The 15,116-nt window shown below is 43.8% G+C and overlaps 4 protein-coding genes across 4 annotated transcripts; 1 reads left to right on the top strand and 3 right to left on the bottom strand.

The window, feature by feature from the left end:
- Positions 1–58: 58 nt before the first annotated feature.
- K450DRAFT_243862 (uncharacterized protein) lies at positions 59–2,109 on the bottom strand. The gene is made up of 6 exons (XM_051589495.1): positions 1,946–2,109; positions 1,835–1,849; positions 1,704–1,760; positions 1,611–1,641; positions 981–1,365; positions 59–583 (listed from the first exon to the last, which is right to left on the bottom strand). The coding sequence occupies exons 1-6, from the start codon at positions 1,977–1,979 to the stop codon at positions 158–160; spliced, it is 948 nt and encodes a 315-aa protein (XP_051444105.1). The 5' UTR covers positions 1,980–2,109; the 3' UTR covers positions 59–157.
- A 2,415-nt stretch (positions 2,110–4,524) lies between these two features.
- On the bottom strand, positions 4,525–7,683 carry K450DRAFT_199779 (uncharacterized protein; the record flags this gene model as incomplete). Its single annotated transcript, XM_051584615.1, has 12 exons — positions 4,525–4,884; positions 4,952–5,266; positions 5,330–5,430; positions 5,500–5,652; positions 5,715–5,803; positions 5,866–6,104; positions 6,182–6,477; positions 6,511–6,583; positions 6,651–6,948; positions 7,018–7,330; positions 7,395–7,491; positions 7,555–7,683. 12 exons carry the CDS (start codon positions 7,681–7,683, stop codon positions 4,525–4,527), a joined length of 2,463 nt encoding a protein of 820 aa, XP_051444106.1.
- Positions 7,684–7,866: 183 nt separating this feature from the next.
- On the top strand, positions 7,867–10,754 carry K450DRAFT_243877 (uncharacterized protein). The gene is made up of 7 exons (XM_051589496.1): positions 7,867–8,134; positions 8,204–8,394; positions 8,470–8,495; positions 8,587–8,693; positions 8,785–9,409; positions 9,482–9,686; positions 9,756–10,754. The coding sequence occupies exons 1-7, from the start codon at positions 7,907–7,909 to the stop codon at positions 10,408–10,410; spliced, it is 2,037 nt and encodes a 678-aa protein (XP_051444107.1). The 5' UTR covers positions 7,867–7,906; the 3' UTR covers positions 10,411–10,754.
- K450DRAFT_243885 (uncharacterized protein) lies at positions 10,658–15,011 on the bottom strand. The gene is made up of 11 exons (XM_051589497.1): positions 14,705–15,011; positions 14,362–14,640; positions 13,931–14,300; positions 13,673–13,857; positions 13,389–13,594; positions 13,149–13,323; positions 12,771–13,085; positions 12,357–12,698; positions 11,890–12,286; positions 10,820–11,824; positions 10,658–10,751 (listed from the first exon to the last, which is right to left on the bottom strand). The coding sequence occupies exons 1-10, from the start codon at positions 14,975–14,977 to the stop codon at positions 10,974–10,976; spliced, it is 3,393 nt and encodes a 1,130-aa protein (XP_051444108.1). The 5' UTR covers positions 14,978–15,011; the 3' UTR covers positions 10,658–10,751; positions 10,820–10,973.
- Between the last annotated feature and the right edge of the window lie 105 nt (positions 15,012–15,116).

The following is a 15,116-nucleotide window of genomic DNA, read 5'->3' on the forward strand; positions in this document are numbered from 1 at the left end:
TGTACACTGACACCGATAGAAACATAATCCAATTCTGCGTTTAGATCCACATGGCAATATCACCCACCCTCCCATTAGTCCAAAAACCTCATGTATATTACACACAATGATTGTATTTATTTGCAAAATAAAGCTTTTCAATATTACGATAATGCACTTAGAGAGTGCGGGTGACTTGCCAGACACGGATGAGGCCATCGGTGTATCCACCGAAAAGGGTGGTACCGTCGGCAGACCATGCGAGGGAAACGCATTGAGGGTCTTGGGACTTCTTGCCAGATTCGAAGAACTCAGGACGGATCTCTTCGATAAGAGTCTTGGACTCAAGGTCCCAGATCTTGATGCAAGTGCTGGTGGCAGCGCACAACCAGTAGCGGTTAGGGGAGAAGGTAAGAGCGTTGATAAGATCACCAGCTTCAAGAGAGTAGAGGTGCTTGGATTCGTTCAAGTCCCAAAGCATGACAATACCATCCTTGCCACCGGAAGAGCAGAGAGAACCATCGGGAGAGATGGTGACTGAGGTAATATATCCGGTATGGCCAATATGGTTGGTTCTCAACTTGCACTTGGTAAGCTCCCAAACCTATTGCAAATTGGAAAGGTTAGTTTTAGAAACAAACATGTGAAGCAATCAATTTGCTGTGTCCATTAAGGTCCGATCAGAAATGGTGTATATGTCTCATTAACCCGTAGGTTTCTGAAGTAGCAAATATATCAAGTACATCTTTTGGGACACCAGGAACCACAGCAGTTGATATAGTAAACATGTACAGTACCTAAAGTTCATAAGAAATTCGATTAGTATCAGGGTTGCGTAAAAAGAGGAGATCAGGATAGGGTATAAGATATGGAAGCAAATCAGAGTGGTGTATGTGTCTCATTAGTCGTTGCGATACGACTTCTGAAGTAGCAAATATAACAAAAAAACATCACATTGCTTTTGAAGAAGATAAAAGGATTCAATGAGATAGGATCTTTACCTTGACAATCTTGTCCCAGCCGCCAGAAACAATGACAGGGTTAGCAGGGTTGGGTGAGAAGCGGACGCAAGAGACCCATTCGGTGTGACCACCCTCAGTGATGTTGTACTTGCACTCTCCAAGAGTGTTCCACAACTTGATGGTCTTATCACGAGAACCAGAGACGATCTGTCGGTTGTCAGCAGAGAAAGAGACAGACAGGACGTCGTTGGTGTGACCGATGAAGCGACGGGTAGTAGTACCAGTGTTCAAATCCCAAAGACGGATAGTCTTATCCCAAGAGGCAGACAAAGCGAATTGACCATCGGAAGAGATGGCAAGATCCTGGACAAAGTGGTTGTGACCGAGAAGAGACTTGCGGGGAATGCCATAGTTGGTTTCATCCCTATTAGAATGATTTTGAAAGCGCGAGGTCAAAATCAATAGGGCAATCGTGAGACTTCACTTCTCGTCTTAAAGACGAGCATGTGAGTGCAATCACTCAACATCTGGCGTGGTTAGCTAGCACCGTTCCCCATCGCGCTTGCTTGTATCCCAACACCTAAACGAAAATGAAAATGCAATTTACCTAAGAGGTATCATGCGAATTAGTTATATAACGCTAGCCCCTGGGCAAGCGCTGATACAAACCTTGTAAGATTCCAGACAATGATAGACTTGTCTAAAAGGAGCAATGTCAGTAAAATTTATGTGGATACAGTTGATGAAAAACAAGTGTCTTACCGCGAGAAGCAGAAAGGATCATATCAGGAGCTTCAAAGGTGGTGGCAATAGCAGTGACTACGTAAAGCAAGTAGGTATCGTGTAAGGCTGTGCTTTGTTGTTGAAGTTGTGAGATCCAACGCGAGACTTACCCCAGCCACTGTGACCTAATCAAACAAGTAAAGAGTTAGATGACTGCATCCATCCATCTACGTATCCATCCATCCATCCATCCATCCATCTACTGATTCCATGTATCATACCTTCAAGAGTACCACGGAAACTAAGATTTTCCATATTTAACGATGTGATGTGAAAGAGAACGGTCAGTCGAGCAATTGAAAAGCAACTATTTAGGGGAATATTCAAGTCACGTGAACAATTTGCTGCATCGCTTTACCATGTCGAGTAAATTGAAGGTCAGAGCTTCCACTTCACGTATATGCAGTATATAAAGCGCATAAGGTCTTGAAAATAAAATGTGCTGATACACATCTGTATGCAAAACTTGTCTATGGAGTCTCATCCACCATCGGATGGCTTGCAAAATATGAACACAAGGCAAGAAAGATCAACCATTTGCGTATCAGTGCTACTGAAAAATTGCTAATATCCACCCGCGGCAAGATTGATGAATTGAGAATTTTTCATCTCTTCACTATATGTAGCTAAAGGCACCAGAAAGCGCTAAATGTGTTCAATTGGCTGTATCGTTCGGTGACAGGGGACACAATCATGCACTTATATCTCGTTTTCGTTCAAACTTCCCATTTTTCGTAAATGACATTTATGCGGAAGTACTAGTAGCCAAAGGGATTCTCATACATGAACCCAATATCATCTTAGAAGGCCAGGCATAGCCTAGAGAAACGTAAACCGAAGTTTTATCATAGAAATATAGGCCCGTGCGGTGTTTGCCTACTTGCAATCCACTTGCAAACAAGAAGATCTTAGATGATCTGCTTCCTTAAGCATACATGAGATAGTATTTATATAGGAAAAAAGGAAAGGATATCAAGATTTTCACATCAACATCTAATCAAAATAATTACAACTTGGGGGCGATTCGCTTGGAATGGTATTTGGCATAACTCCTGGCAAGCGATATTTCCTCGGCTGGAATAATGTAGTCGGGAGTAATCTTGTCGGTCGAGGTGCATCCTATACAAAGAAAAAGTAACGAATTTGGTTAAAAACCCAGTTGAAAGTGAAAACAATACGCTCAGCTCCCGCCGTACCTGCTAGGGCCATAGCCAGTCTGAACTCATAGTTGATGAGTGAAAGGACACTTCGCACACCCTCTTCTCCTTGGTATGCCAAGCCATAGACGATAGGACGACCAAGGAAGACAGCTCGTGCACCCAAAGCCAAAGCCTTGAATACGTCTGTTCCCTTGCGAATACCGCCATCGACATAAACCTCAACCTTCGAACCTTTGACGGCATCTACTATTTCAGGCAAAACTTCCAACTATGGGACGTAGGAGTTAGAAAAACAACAAAGAGCGGGCGAACAAGCGGATTCAGATTTCCAAACTTACAGTAGCTGGACAGCTGTCCAACTGCCGTCCACCGTGGTTAGAAACAATGATACCGTCAACACCGTGCTTGACAGCAAGTTTTGCGTCCTCTCCTCTAAAGATGCCCTTGATGACAATGGGGAGCTTAGTGATGGACTTGAACCATTCGATATCTTTCCAGTTCAGAGATGCGTCGATGGCTCCTCCAGCATAAGCACCAGCACCAGATCGGGTTTCATCAGCAATGAAGTTGGCCAGAGAAAGGTGCTTGGGGAGCTTGAAAGCATGTCTCAAATCCGCGAGACGTCGTCCAAGTCGAGGTCGATCGACTGTAATAACCAACGCTTTGTATCCTGCTCTCTCACAGCGTTGAACCAATTGCTTGGTAGCTTCACGATCTTGCTCAACATACAACTGGAACCAATGAAGAGGATCTTGCTTGCGAGACTTTTGCTTGGCTGCAGCATAGGTGTCCTCCATACTCGTGTTACTATACGTCGCCAGCGTGTAGCAGGTTTTGAGACTCGCGCAAGCTAATTCATACAAACCCCATCAAATATAAAAAGGTCAATACCATGGCTTTGCTTGAATTAGCCCTTTTTTCATATCATACTGTACCTCTGGCCGTTGCCTTTTCAGCTTCGTCGTGTGCCATTCCGTGGAAAGCAGTAGGGGCCACACAGACAGGAGAATTGATCTTATGGCCGAGAATGGTGGTTTCTGTAGTGACCTTCTCGACATCAACGAGAATGCGAGGTCGAATCAACAAGCTGACGAATGAGAATGTCAGCCTCCACTAATTCAGTGCTGTTCCCTCACCATTCCAAACTTACCTGTCATAAGCGTCCTTGTTTCTTTGTAGAGTGGATTCAGCGTCGGCTCCAGAGAAGTAGTACCCGAAGACGCTAGCTGGCAGCGAAAGCCGAGCTAATTTCTCGAAATCATCCAGACAGACAGGAGCAGAAGACATTGTGTAAAGGGGTAGTGTGTTGGTTCTCTATGAGACCATCTTTCTTATATAGACTCCACCGTCCTAAACTGACACTGAGCCTGAAAAGTTAGAGTTTGCGGTTGATCCAAAAAATTTCCAGCGGTGTGAAGGGCTTCGAACGTAAACTCAACTTCACGGCTTTACTTGAAAAAGGACTTTATATTTATATGGTACACTGTGTAAAAGCGCTCATTTATAATTTATGATATAGATATGTTGTATGAAAGGGTATTTACAGATAAGAAGATAGGTTTGACATTCGTGCTTTCAGGGCGGAAATGGGGTGGACAAACAATCGAATCATCTCAAGGGCCGAGAATGTGTGTCTGTGGTCACTGAGGCGAAGATTTTTCAAGGTGCACAAAACTATCGTCGTCTCTAGATTTTGCATCATCCGATAACATACTGTTCGCTCTAGATCGAGTAGATGGTGTGTTCTCGCTGTTTGATGATGTGCTGTTGTCCAATAGACTACGAAGTAATGCGTTGATATGAGGTAGCTTGTCCATCTCACTCTTGGTATTCATTCTTCTTTCGGCATCGCTCCAGCCCGGGTGCTCCTTGATGTCTTTCTTGAGATCCGATCGCTTTTTATCAACTGCTTCCATTCTCTGCTGGAACTGATGAAACAAAATTTCGGCTCGCTGTAACGTTTCATCCAGATCGATGGTCAATGCGAGATCATTTATATACTACAAGTAGAATAGCGTGTTAATACAATGTTACGCATTTACTTCATAGCTCATGTATGTTTTGTACCTTTAAGATTTCATCAAAGTGCTTCAAATGATCCATAATCACGTTGCGATGCTGGTCGAGAATGGCAAGTGCCACAAACAAATGGAATTGAGTGGACAGATGGTCTGTAAAGAGGACATCCCACAACGAGAGTACGTCTTCCCATGAAAACTCTCTCTTAAACCAGACCAAGAGCCATCGGAAACAGAAGAAAAGATTGAAACTTTCGGTGTTTTCCAAGTGCTTGTACAGACTTGGGTCCATGAACTGAAGCATCATATCCATTGTAAGAAGCTGCCGGTGCATTCCCGACTGGTCTCTATAGAAGTTGGCCTGCTACAGCACAGGTGTTAGTAAAGGAATCTGATTCAAAACATAAACGTGTTAGCAGCAACTTACCATGCGGTCCATGAACCCCACAAACGCCCAAAAGGCCAACTCTTCTTCAATCACAACCGCATATACTGGGGTCAGTAAATCAGACATGCCTTGTACGTAACCTGCATTCAACATGCACGCGTTATTAAACTATACTTAGGCTTTGAAAAACTAAACGAGAAGACACGTACCGAGCTCTTTGTTGTAAACATTGTAGGTACAGAGAATATCTTTCACAACCTCCATATGATGATTGGTGCTGGTATACATGCTGGAGCCTGGGTTTGGCAGGTTCTCGTTGGCAAAAAGACTGACTGATCTATCTGTACGATGAACATCCTTGTCTGAAAGGGAAAGGTGTGAGAGGTGATGGATTCAGGTTCTATCTGGAGGCTTGTCAACATACCTATACGGTGCTTTTGTTCGCAGAACTCTTCGCTTCCAGTGACTTCGGGGACATCCTGCCACTGCTTCTTCAATGATTGATAGGCATCCCTAACAAAAAAATAATGAGTACGTTCCTTGATTAAAAATCACAGCTGACCACTTTTCCTCACCTTCTCTCCTTCTTAATCAACTCTCTTTGTTCTTCGGAACTGTCCCATGGAAACACGCCTGTCAGGAATAGCCATGCATCTTTGCGAGCATCTGCAGCAAGACAACCTCTAAAGACTGCTTCTCGAACGTAGGGCTGACCAACAGATAGCACCCCTTGCTCATCAAAAAAGGAATTCCATTGTTCGAGGGTCACAGGTGAGGTTCTGGTGTGTACTGGGATGGAGTTGTCGCTGTCGGACTTTGGAAACATCAGTAACGTTTGAAAAAAATAATTTTGGCGCCGAGTGAAAAAGCACAGAGCACCTTCAAACTTACGTTCAATACTTCAAAAACACCCAATGCTGTCTCTTCCTCCCAGTCATCGTGTCCCCAAATACCAACATGGCGATATCGCTGATCGAAAGGCTCGGACTTTTCTGACTGATTGGCTAATCCTGCTGCCCATTTTGCTAAAAACACTCTAGCAGAATCGTAGTCGTCCATCGTAGCTTTGACGGTTTCATTGTTGGCCAAGGACTGCACACTTGGTGGGAGAAGAGGAACAATGGGTCGAGTGAGTGGATGATCTAAAAATTGAGCTGGTGCAGTCGAATGCGCATTAAACGTCTGGCCTGTGAATCATGTGTACAGCGAGCAATGCGTACCTGCAGTATTTCGCGAGAAGCGGGTAACTTGCGAAAACTTTTCTAACAAATTCCACTTTGCCTCCTTCAAAGTCTGTGAACTAGTTATAAGCACTATGTTCATGTAAATTCCTGTGGTTCAAGATGATCGTCCAACGTACCGCAACTAAAGGATCCATACGAGGTGGGTCAAAGACACTTTCACCAATTGCTGAAGGCGGGAGAGCGATACCTCCCATAAAGCTAGGCGGTGGCATAGGGTAAACACCATACGACAAAGCTTGGTTGAATGAGGATGAACTTGATCGAGCTCGGCCAGATGATGTTGCAGCCTGTTTGTCAACCTTGGGTGCGTCAGCAAACGAAGCTGATAACGGCCGCTGCTTCTTCACTGGAGCGGTTGGAAGAGTCAAGTTTTGGTCATTGTTCAAAATATAGAGATAGCCTTGTTCATTGGACCTAGCAGCGTTCATAATTTAGTGTATAAAGTTAAGAGTTAATTTGTCCAGGCAAAAAATATCAACGTACTTTTGAACGTTGACAAGGCTGGCGAGCCTCTTGATTATTTCGTCACCTCCCCAAACAGTACTATTGTTATCCCGCTCCGACGTTTCTTCTTGTCCCGCTTTCCTTTGTAATATGGTGCTTGGACTCTCGTCATCGTGAAACCACAGAGGCGGTGATGACTCTCCAGATTGAAAGTTGATCACCATGCTACCATACCACTGATTTAGACTTGGCGGTTTCACTGAAATAGATTTAATCGCCTTCAAGCCCGTCGAAAACGCATACGGCGATTGTTGTTCCGAAATTACAGTTGGTTCAGGTACGGTCACGGTTGCTGTTAAAAAAGTCAGCCTTGTTCACCATGTTTTCGGTGGGCTATTCATGAAGATGTAAGCTACCTGGTTTATCATCTGACACTGCCTCGTCAAACTTTTGAGCTTCATCGCTAGGAATACTTGATTCTGGTTTCCATGCCAGGAGATAGTCGCCAGGAGACTGCAAGTCGGATTATTAGCGACAACGTCGAGTATACAAACCCAGTGAAATATATTTGCCTACCCTCTCTACAATAGCAAGTATGCCCGGTATCTTTGTGTTTGCAGAGGGCTTAACAAAGACCTTTGATTTTGAAAACAATAACTTTGCTGGTACACCTGGAGTGTCATTGTGTGAGTTTGAGACCTCCATGGTATGATGAGGTGAATTTTTAGGAATGTTAAAACGTCGAGGTAGGTGAATGACGGAATACTGGCTTAAAAAATCGTTCCCGGTTGGCGGATCAGGCAGCGCCAGCCAGCGGGGTATTCCAGCAGGCATGACATCATGCAAATGTCCAATTTTCAACCTTTCGTATAAAATATTTCATTCTTTCTCGCCCTTTTATTTTCTTTATTTCCATTGCTATACCACTATGGCACAATATCTATCGTCTTTATTCCTTCCTAAGCATGACAATCGCTTGGTTGAAGTCGATGCTGAACAACACATTTATCGTAACAAGATAGCAGAACACGAACTGATCAAAGGACCCAAAGTCCCAGAGTGCTCAGAAAACGACCGCACTATAGGCCATATCTGGAGATACATTACAGACACTAATGCTGATAAGCCAGGGTTTGGCGAACGCGAGTTGCTGGAAGTAAGTCCAGATGTTTTTTAGTCATATTCAAGCGTTTTGATCTGTCATATCCTGACATTTGCCACTCAGATGCACGTGGAAGAAAAGCCAGCTACGGACGGAAGCGGCAAGACGAAGAAGTGGTACACACCCGAGCTTTCAGATACCTACAAGTGGATCACCTACGGTGAGGCAAGAAAATGGAGCGACAGCGTAACTGCGTATTTGTTGGAGAAGGGAATCCAGCCTGGTGACTCGATCCTGTTGTATGCCAAAACATCGTAAGCCACCCTGCAATGTGTTATGTTATGCATATTCGATTTTGAGTACTCAATATCATCTTTTTGGCGTTTCAGGCAATGGTGGATGATTACAGCAATGGGTAAGAAGCTTATTTCCCTCGTTTAACTCTGTCACCATTAGTATTCTTTGCGAAAAAGGAAAAAATCTGAACTTTTGATTGTCTCATTTAGCATGTTTTGCCGCCGGTATCATTGTCACAACTGCATATGACAGTATGCCTGCTGACGATGTTCTCCATGTATTGAAGGAAACTGGATCCAAAGTTGTATTGACTGAGGTAAAAGCAGTGAAAACGTATTCCATGTTCAAAAAGACAACAATCTGACGCCTTTGTTTGCTTTCCGTCTTTGGGGATTATCCTAAAATAGATATCACTTATCGGTACTTTTGAAAAAGTACTCAAAGGCTCCCCAGAAGGACAAGTCCAAATCGTTCTATATAGCGGAAAGGAGATCGAAAACAAGAAGCAATTGGAACAATTTCTATCGTCTGTTCCAAAAGGCATTTCTGTGGACCATGTCAAGGAAGTGATGAGTGAAGGCCATACGAGCTCCAAGCTCGCGTCGTCTGAGCCTTCAACAAATGACTTGGCCATGATCATGTATACCTCTGGAAGTACCGGCAATCCTAAAGGAGTGGAGATGACCCATGGAAATATGGTTGCTGCTCAAAGTGCTGGTGACTTCTTAGCGCGTGACATCGTTGCCGATGACGAACATTACTATATTGCATTTTTGCCACTGGCTCACGTCTTGGAATTCTTACTGGAATTCATGTTCATCAACCTTACTGTTCCCATTGGTTATGCCAGCATCCGAACTCTCATGGAAGATGGTGTAGTTGGTAAGGATGGTCAAGGCAAGGGCAAGGGAGACTTGAGTGCATTGCGGCCAACCATCATGTGCGGTGTGCCCGCTGTTTGGGAACGTATCCGAAAGGGAATCGAATCCAAGGTTGCAAAGCAGAATCCTATTTTACAAACAATTTTCAATGGTAAGTGCAATGGGAATATACTATTGAGATGTTACTCAAGCAGTCATTGACAGTTTTTTCATGGGCCTACAGTCGCTATCAATGTTAAATGGCAGCTCCTCAAGTTCTTTGGCAAAAACAATGTCATCACCGATATATTTAATAAGACTATCTTTGCCCCCATCCGCGCGGTAACCGGTGGTCGTCTGCAATATGGCGTTACTGGAGGTGCACCAGTTAGTTTTGAGACCCATCGTTTCGTCAATACCACACTCTGTCAACTTTTGGAAGGATACGGGTATGTTCTGTTACATTAATTGCTGTACAAATTGGGAAACAAACTGCACCTCTAACTCTTCCTTTGTAGTCTCACAGAATGCTGCGGTCTTGGTGCGGTGACGTTACCTTGGATGGGCGCCACCACTACTGGTACAATCGGCTACCCCTCTCCTTCTATTGAATTTCGATTTGTCGATGTTGAAGACGCAGGTTACAAGGCCTCTGAAGGCGTTGGTGAAATTTGGTTGAGAGGACCATCCTTGCTCAAAGGATACCACAAGCGCCCTGATGTTAACAAAGAATCTTTGACGGATGATGGATGGTTCAAGACCGGTGACGTTGGCAAGATCAATCCCGACGGCACTATCTCTATCACTGATCGTATTAAGAACTTGGTCAAATTATCACACGGAGAATACATTGCTATCGAGAGTCTGGAGAGCAAGTACCGAAATTGTCAAGAGATCAAGAGCATTTGCATTGTTGCCGAGAATGGAAAGGACTTCATCTTGGCTGTAGTGGAGCCTAGCTCCTCAAACGCAGATAAGGATCAGTTACTCAAAGCATTGCAGAAGACTGCCCGGGATGCCGGATGCTCACGAGTGGAAACTATCCATGATATCTTCCTTTCAAATGAGGACTGGTCTAAGAATGGCTACATGACCACCAGTGGAAAGTTGAAGCGAAATGTTATCAAGGATGCCTACAAGGATGACATTAAGAAAGCTTATGGCCAGAAATAGAGATGGGTCGAGATATGATATTCTTCATTGTTCCTTTGTGTTTATTTTGAAGAGAAAAGAAGAAAATAAAAACGATATATTACTTAATGAAAGAACAGTTGCCATACACACTCTCCAAGCGTGTAGCGTGATTTCATATTACAAAAAGAAGAATGGTGTGCAAACGAAAAATGTGAAAGAAAAATGCTAGATGACATGAACAGAAGAGGGAAAGGATCTATTTTTTAGAGAGTTTGGCCTTCTTAGAGGCTGGTTTCTGAGCCGCATTGTTCTTTCTCTTGCCATTGGCAGCAGTAGCCTTAGCCTTGACTTTGCCCTCTGCCTTGACCTTAGGTGGAAGACTACAGGGAAAAGAGCACATGAGTGAATTTGAACATTGGGCTGGAGCACCAGACGATGAGTAACTTACGTAATACCAGTATCAAGCAAACTGAGTATTTGGCTGCAGGTGGAACGAACAGCAGGTGATTCAGAGTACTTGGTGCTAGTTGCGACCGATTCAACAAGGGGACCAAGTTTTTCGCTGTTCCATCGCTTTGAAATCTAAAATTTTAAATTGTTAACTATTTTGCAAGACATCGACAAACCACAGCGGTAATACGTACCTCCTTTGTGTCTTTCTCAATGTTCTTGGTTAACCGAATGGCAGTGACTGCAAATTTGAGCACTTCCTTGATTCGTTGAATATTCACTTGCTTAGCAGCAGGCTCAGGTTTATCGTCAAGAGCGTATTCGAAAGTCTTGATCAAACTATCGGAGATAGCTGGGATGGAGTTGAGGAACTCTTGGTTGCATTCATCGGTCTTTAGGCTGACTGTTCGCTGTATCAGAACGGACATAATCTGGTAGGCTTGACTTTGACGGTAGCTCTTGACAGTCTCCTTGGGGTCAGTGTATGCCAATAGTTTGTTGAACAATGGCCACGAATGTTGTGGGAATCGGTTGAGGAAGTCAATGAAAAACTTGGGTTGCATATGGCTGGATTTCTTGGTCATGTAATCCGTCAGTGAATCAGAGTATATGGTCAGGACTTGTTCCTTTGCAGCACCGAGCTTTGCCTCTTCAACACTCAACATTGCCTTGGATATGTACAAAGAGAGTGAACCACAAATTTCGAGCATCTGCTTTTGAGCTGAGGTTCTTGCAAATTCTTGTACACCTTTAAGAACTTGAGCAGCACGCTCAATATCAAATTGCTTAGGATACTCCTTATTCTTTGACAAGCGCTTGTTGAGCAATGCAATGGTCTTGTCCACAAAGTGCTTTGTGGATGATGAAGTGGAAGTAGTACGAATGACATTCAACAAGGGCAAGATCATTTCGAATATAAGAGGATTGGTTGGGTTCTTGCGAACGAAGATGCTCAAGAGTTCCAAAACCTTGTTCTTAAAGTGAACAACATGTTGCTTCGAGTCTACAAGGAAACAGTCAGTATCCTATGCCATCACTTGTTGATGATTAGAAATTTTTGTTACTTACTCTTACGATCGTTCTTCTCCACCTTCTTTTGGCGGAAGATTTCAGCCAACTTCTCATCAAAAGCCTCCATCTGATCATCATCCAGATCGTCCATATCCTCATCTTCATCGTCAGAACCAGCAAGAATACCTTGGGACTTCATAGCCTCTTGGATTTTGATTCTGAGCTCTTCGTCTACTTCCTCATCATCATCCTCGTCAATCTCAACGTCATCATCACCTTCGTCGTCTTCCTCTTCTTCTTCTTCATCGTCTCCTGAATCTTCCTCCTCATTTGCAGTGCTTTCCATGTCAATCACTTCAACATCATCATCTTCGTCGTCGTCAGTGTCCATGTCATCATCACGCACTTCAAAAAGTTCCTCTTCACCAGCTTGACTTTCCTTTGTTTCGAGAATCTGATGGTGGTGGACGTGTTTAATATACAAAACAACCATATGATCACCGTCAGTTTATAGAATCTCTTACCTCAAGCATAAGATGGAGAGCCTTCTTGGTGAGCTTGTCAGAGAAGATTTCAAAGACCTGTTCAGCCAAGTTTCTCAACAAGGCAGAGGACTTGGACAAGAAGCTGAGAAGGATATCAATAACAACCTCAACGGGTTGAGGTTCATCTTCTTCCTCTGCCTTAGCCTTGGTCTTCTTAGTAGCCTTTGGAGCATGGAAAACCTTTTGGTAACAGCTCTGCAATTCACCAAGAACATCGTTGCTCTCTTGGGGATCAGTGAGCTGTTGAAGAACCAAGTGCAAGAACAATAGTTCGAAAGCACGGAGTTGAGAGTTGAATTGATCAGCGGTAGACTTGGCAATCTAAAGAATCAAAAGCGTGGATTAGGAAACAGCGTTTAGGCAAGTGTCATCAGAGTGTAAAACAATATTTACATCAGCTTTGATCTTTTCGATGGTTTTGAATGCGTCCTTCTTTGCTTGAGAGGATTCTTCATCAAACTCTGCGATGTTTTTGTAGTGTTTGGTGTCCTTTTCTAAAGCTCTGTATCGCTGCACAGCATGATCTGCCCAGAACTCTCCATTGTTCATGGTGCCGTTCAATTTGCGGGTTTTGAGGACAGAGCCACCGAGCTCAGCAACTTTGGCAACAGGTGGCATGGTGGATACCTCGCCTAAAATAGCGAAGAATCGATCGCGGCACACTGTTCTGGTAGCAGGGGAGAGAGCTGGGGTGGGGGCATTGTTGGCCTGTATATAAGTGATTAGAATACTACTGACTCACTAGGATTAACGCTGCCACAATCTATTTACCTTTGAAACCTTACTGCCGTCCTTAACTACATCAAAGAAAGCATGAACAAACAAGAACTCGAGTACTTGAGAAATCCACTCCTCGTCTTTGGGGACTTTGGTGTTTCGGATAAGTCCAACCATTTGGTCAGCAACCCAGCTACGTTGACCTTCGGCACGGACAGGATCGTCGGCGCTAACGAAACAAGTTCTGTTAAATCAGGCACAAACCGATATTGAACTCTTGGATTAGATACTAACCTTTCTTCGGGAGCCAAGAAGCACTTTGTTAAAAAGGTGATATATGACTTGATACCAGTGATATCCATGTTAGTCAACAGACTATCGATCATCTTGGTTCTGACTGCCTTGTCAAACTTTTGGTTGCCGTACTTTCCAACCAATTGGGCAATAAGACCGAAACCAATGTTGCTGTCCTTGGTGCAGAGCTGTTCGATTTCTTGCATCTATAATGATAAAATAGACTTTGTGTGAGCATTCCTTTCATCCAGATTAACGCCGTCGCTCGAGGACTTATCACTTACGGTGTGTCTAGCAGCCTTGCTCAAGAATCGGTCTTCAGAGGACATGTTGTTGATAAACGTGCGCATGAAGTTGTCGGTAAAAACAAACACGATTTGATCAGTAGGAACCTGGCTCATAGCCTTTTCAACAAGTTGGAAACCCCAGTATTTTCGCTCGTGCGAGGTGTTGGCCTCAAACAAACTCTCTGTGGAAGTAAATATAGCGGTTAAAGAGATTTCGCAGGTCATTTTTAAACTCTATTCGAAATATCTTCATACCATCAACAGTGACCTTCCAGAATTCTTGAAATGATGCTTTGCTACCTTTAGTGGCCTTACCACTGGCAATTTGTTCAAGCAAGATATCCCAAACGGAGTGAAGCTGAGGATGCCAGTTACTGCCGTTGCTCTTAACTTCTTCATCCTCGGAAGGAGTTTCCTTCAAGATACGAGCAAGTTTTGGTAAATTTGCAACGGACAGAGCATCAGCATTCTTCCAAGTGGCGAACTTCTTCTTCAAGTCGAAATCCGGTGCAGCCGATTGAATGGCCAACACAAGCTGCAATTGATCAGGTGTATTGATTCCATCCTCCAAAAACTTGGAAGTAAGTGCTTCCAATGCTTCCTCCTTGAAATCCAATGTGCAGATCTACGGTCTATGCTTAATACTCTAGTCTGGCACTTGCAATCGTTTTTAAAGCTACACTTACGATGGGGAGGGTTGAGGCGGCAACATGATAACAAACCTCAGAAAGGTAAGGCTTTGCTTGGGAAATTTCAAACAAATCATCGTAGATCTGTTCAAAGTCTTTGAGCATTGTAGCTGGACGGCTTAGGATACCGGAACTAATGATAGATCGAAGACCAAAGATTCTGCCAAACAACATATCTCGACCTTCTTCACCAGTCATTGCACCTGTTCTCTCTGTGTACTGATGCAACAAATCCAAGGTCTGCTTTGTTGATATATCTTTCAACAAACCAAGCAACTATAAAAGGGGAGGGTTAGCACAAGTCTTCGCTGTTGCTAGTCGGACGAACACGAGTAGTTACCTCGGTCAAAGCAAGTGAATAGCCTTGTCGAGCAGCTTCTCGAGAACTTGGAAGACCTCTAATTAAACGCTTGAGGGCGTAAGAAACGTCGGGAGCACAAGTGGCATCGAGTGTATCTTCAGTAGAGTCGGCGCTTACGCCATTCTCCTCGAATTCAGCTTGGAAGTTGGCCAAGGTTGAAATCAAAGTTTGAGCCGCAGTGGTTCTCTTTTGTGGATCGAACGAGGCGAGATCCCAGTACAGCGGAAGCGTTGTCGAAGTAGTTGTCGACATGTTTCTAGACCGCTTTTTCGAGAATGAAGCTTCAATGTCAAAGAAAAAAAAAAAGAAGGTTGCTTAAGCGGACAAGAAAATTTTTGTGGCTTCGCTTTCAAGAAAGCAGTCTCGCCTTTAGAAGGGATGCTCGCTCTTT

Source organism: Umbelopsis ramanniana (genome assembly GCF_025399195.1).
Source record: "Umbelopsis ramanniana AG unplaced genomic scaffold K450scaffold_32, whole genome shotgun sequence".
Lineage (NCBI taxonomy): Eukaryota > Fungi > Mucoromycota > Umbelopsidomycetes > Umbelopsidales > Umbelopsidaceae > Umbelopsis > Umbelopsis ramanniana.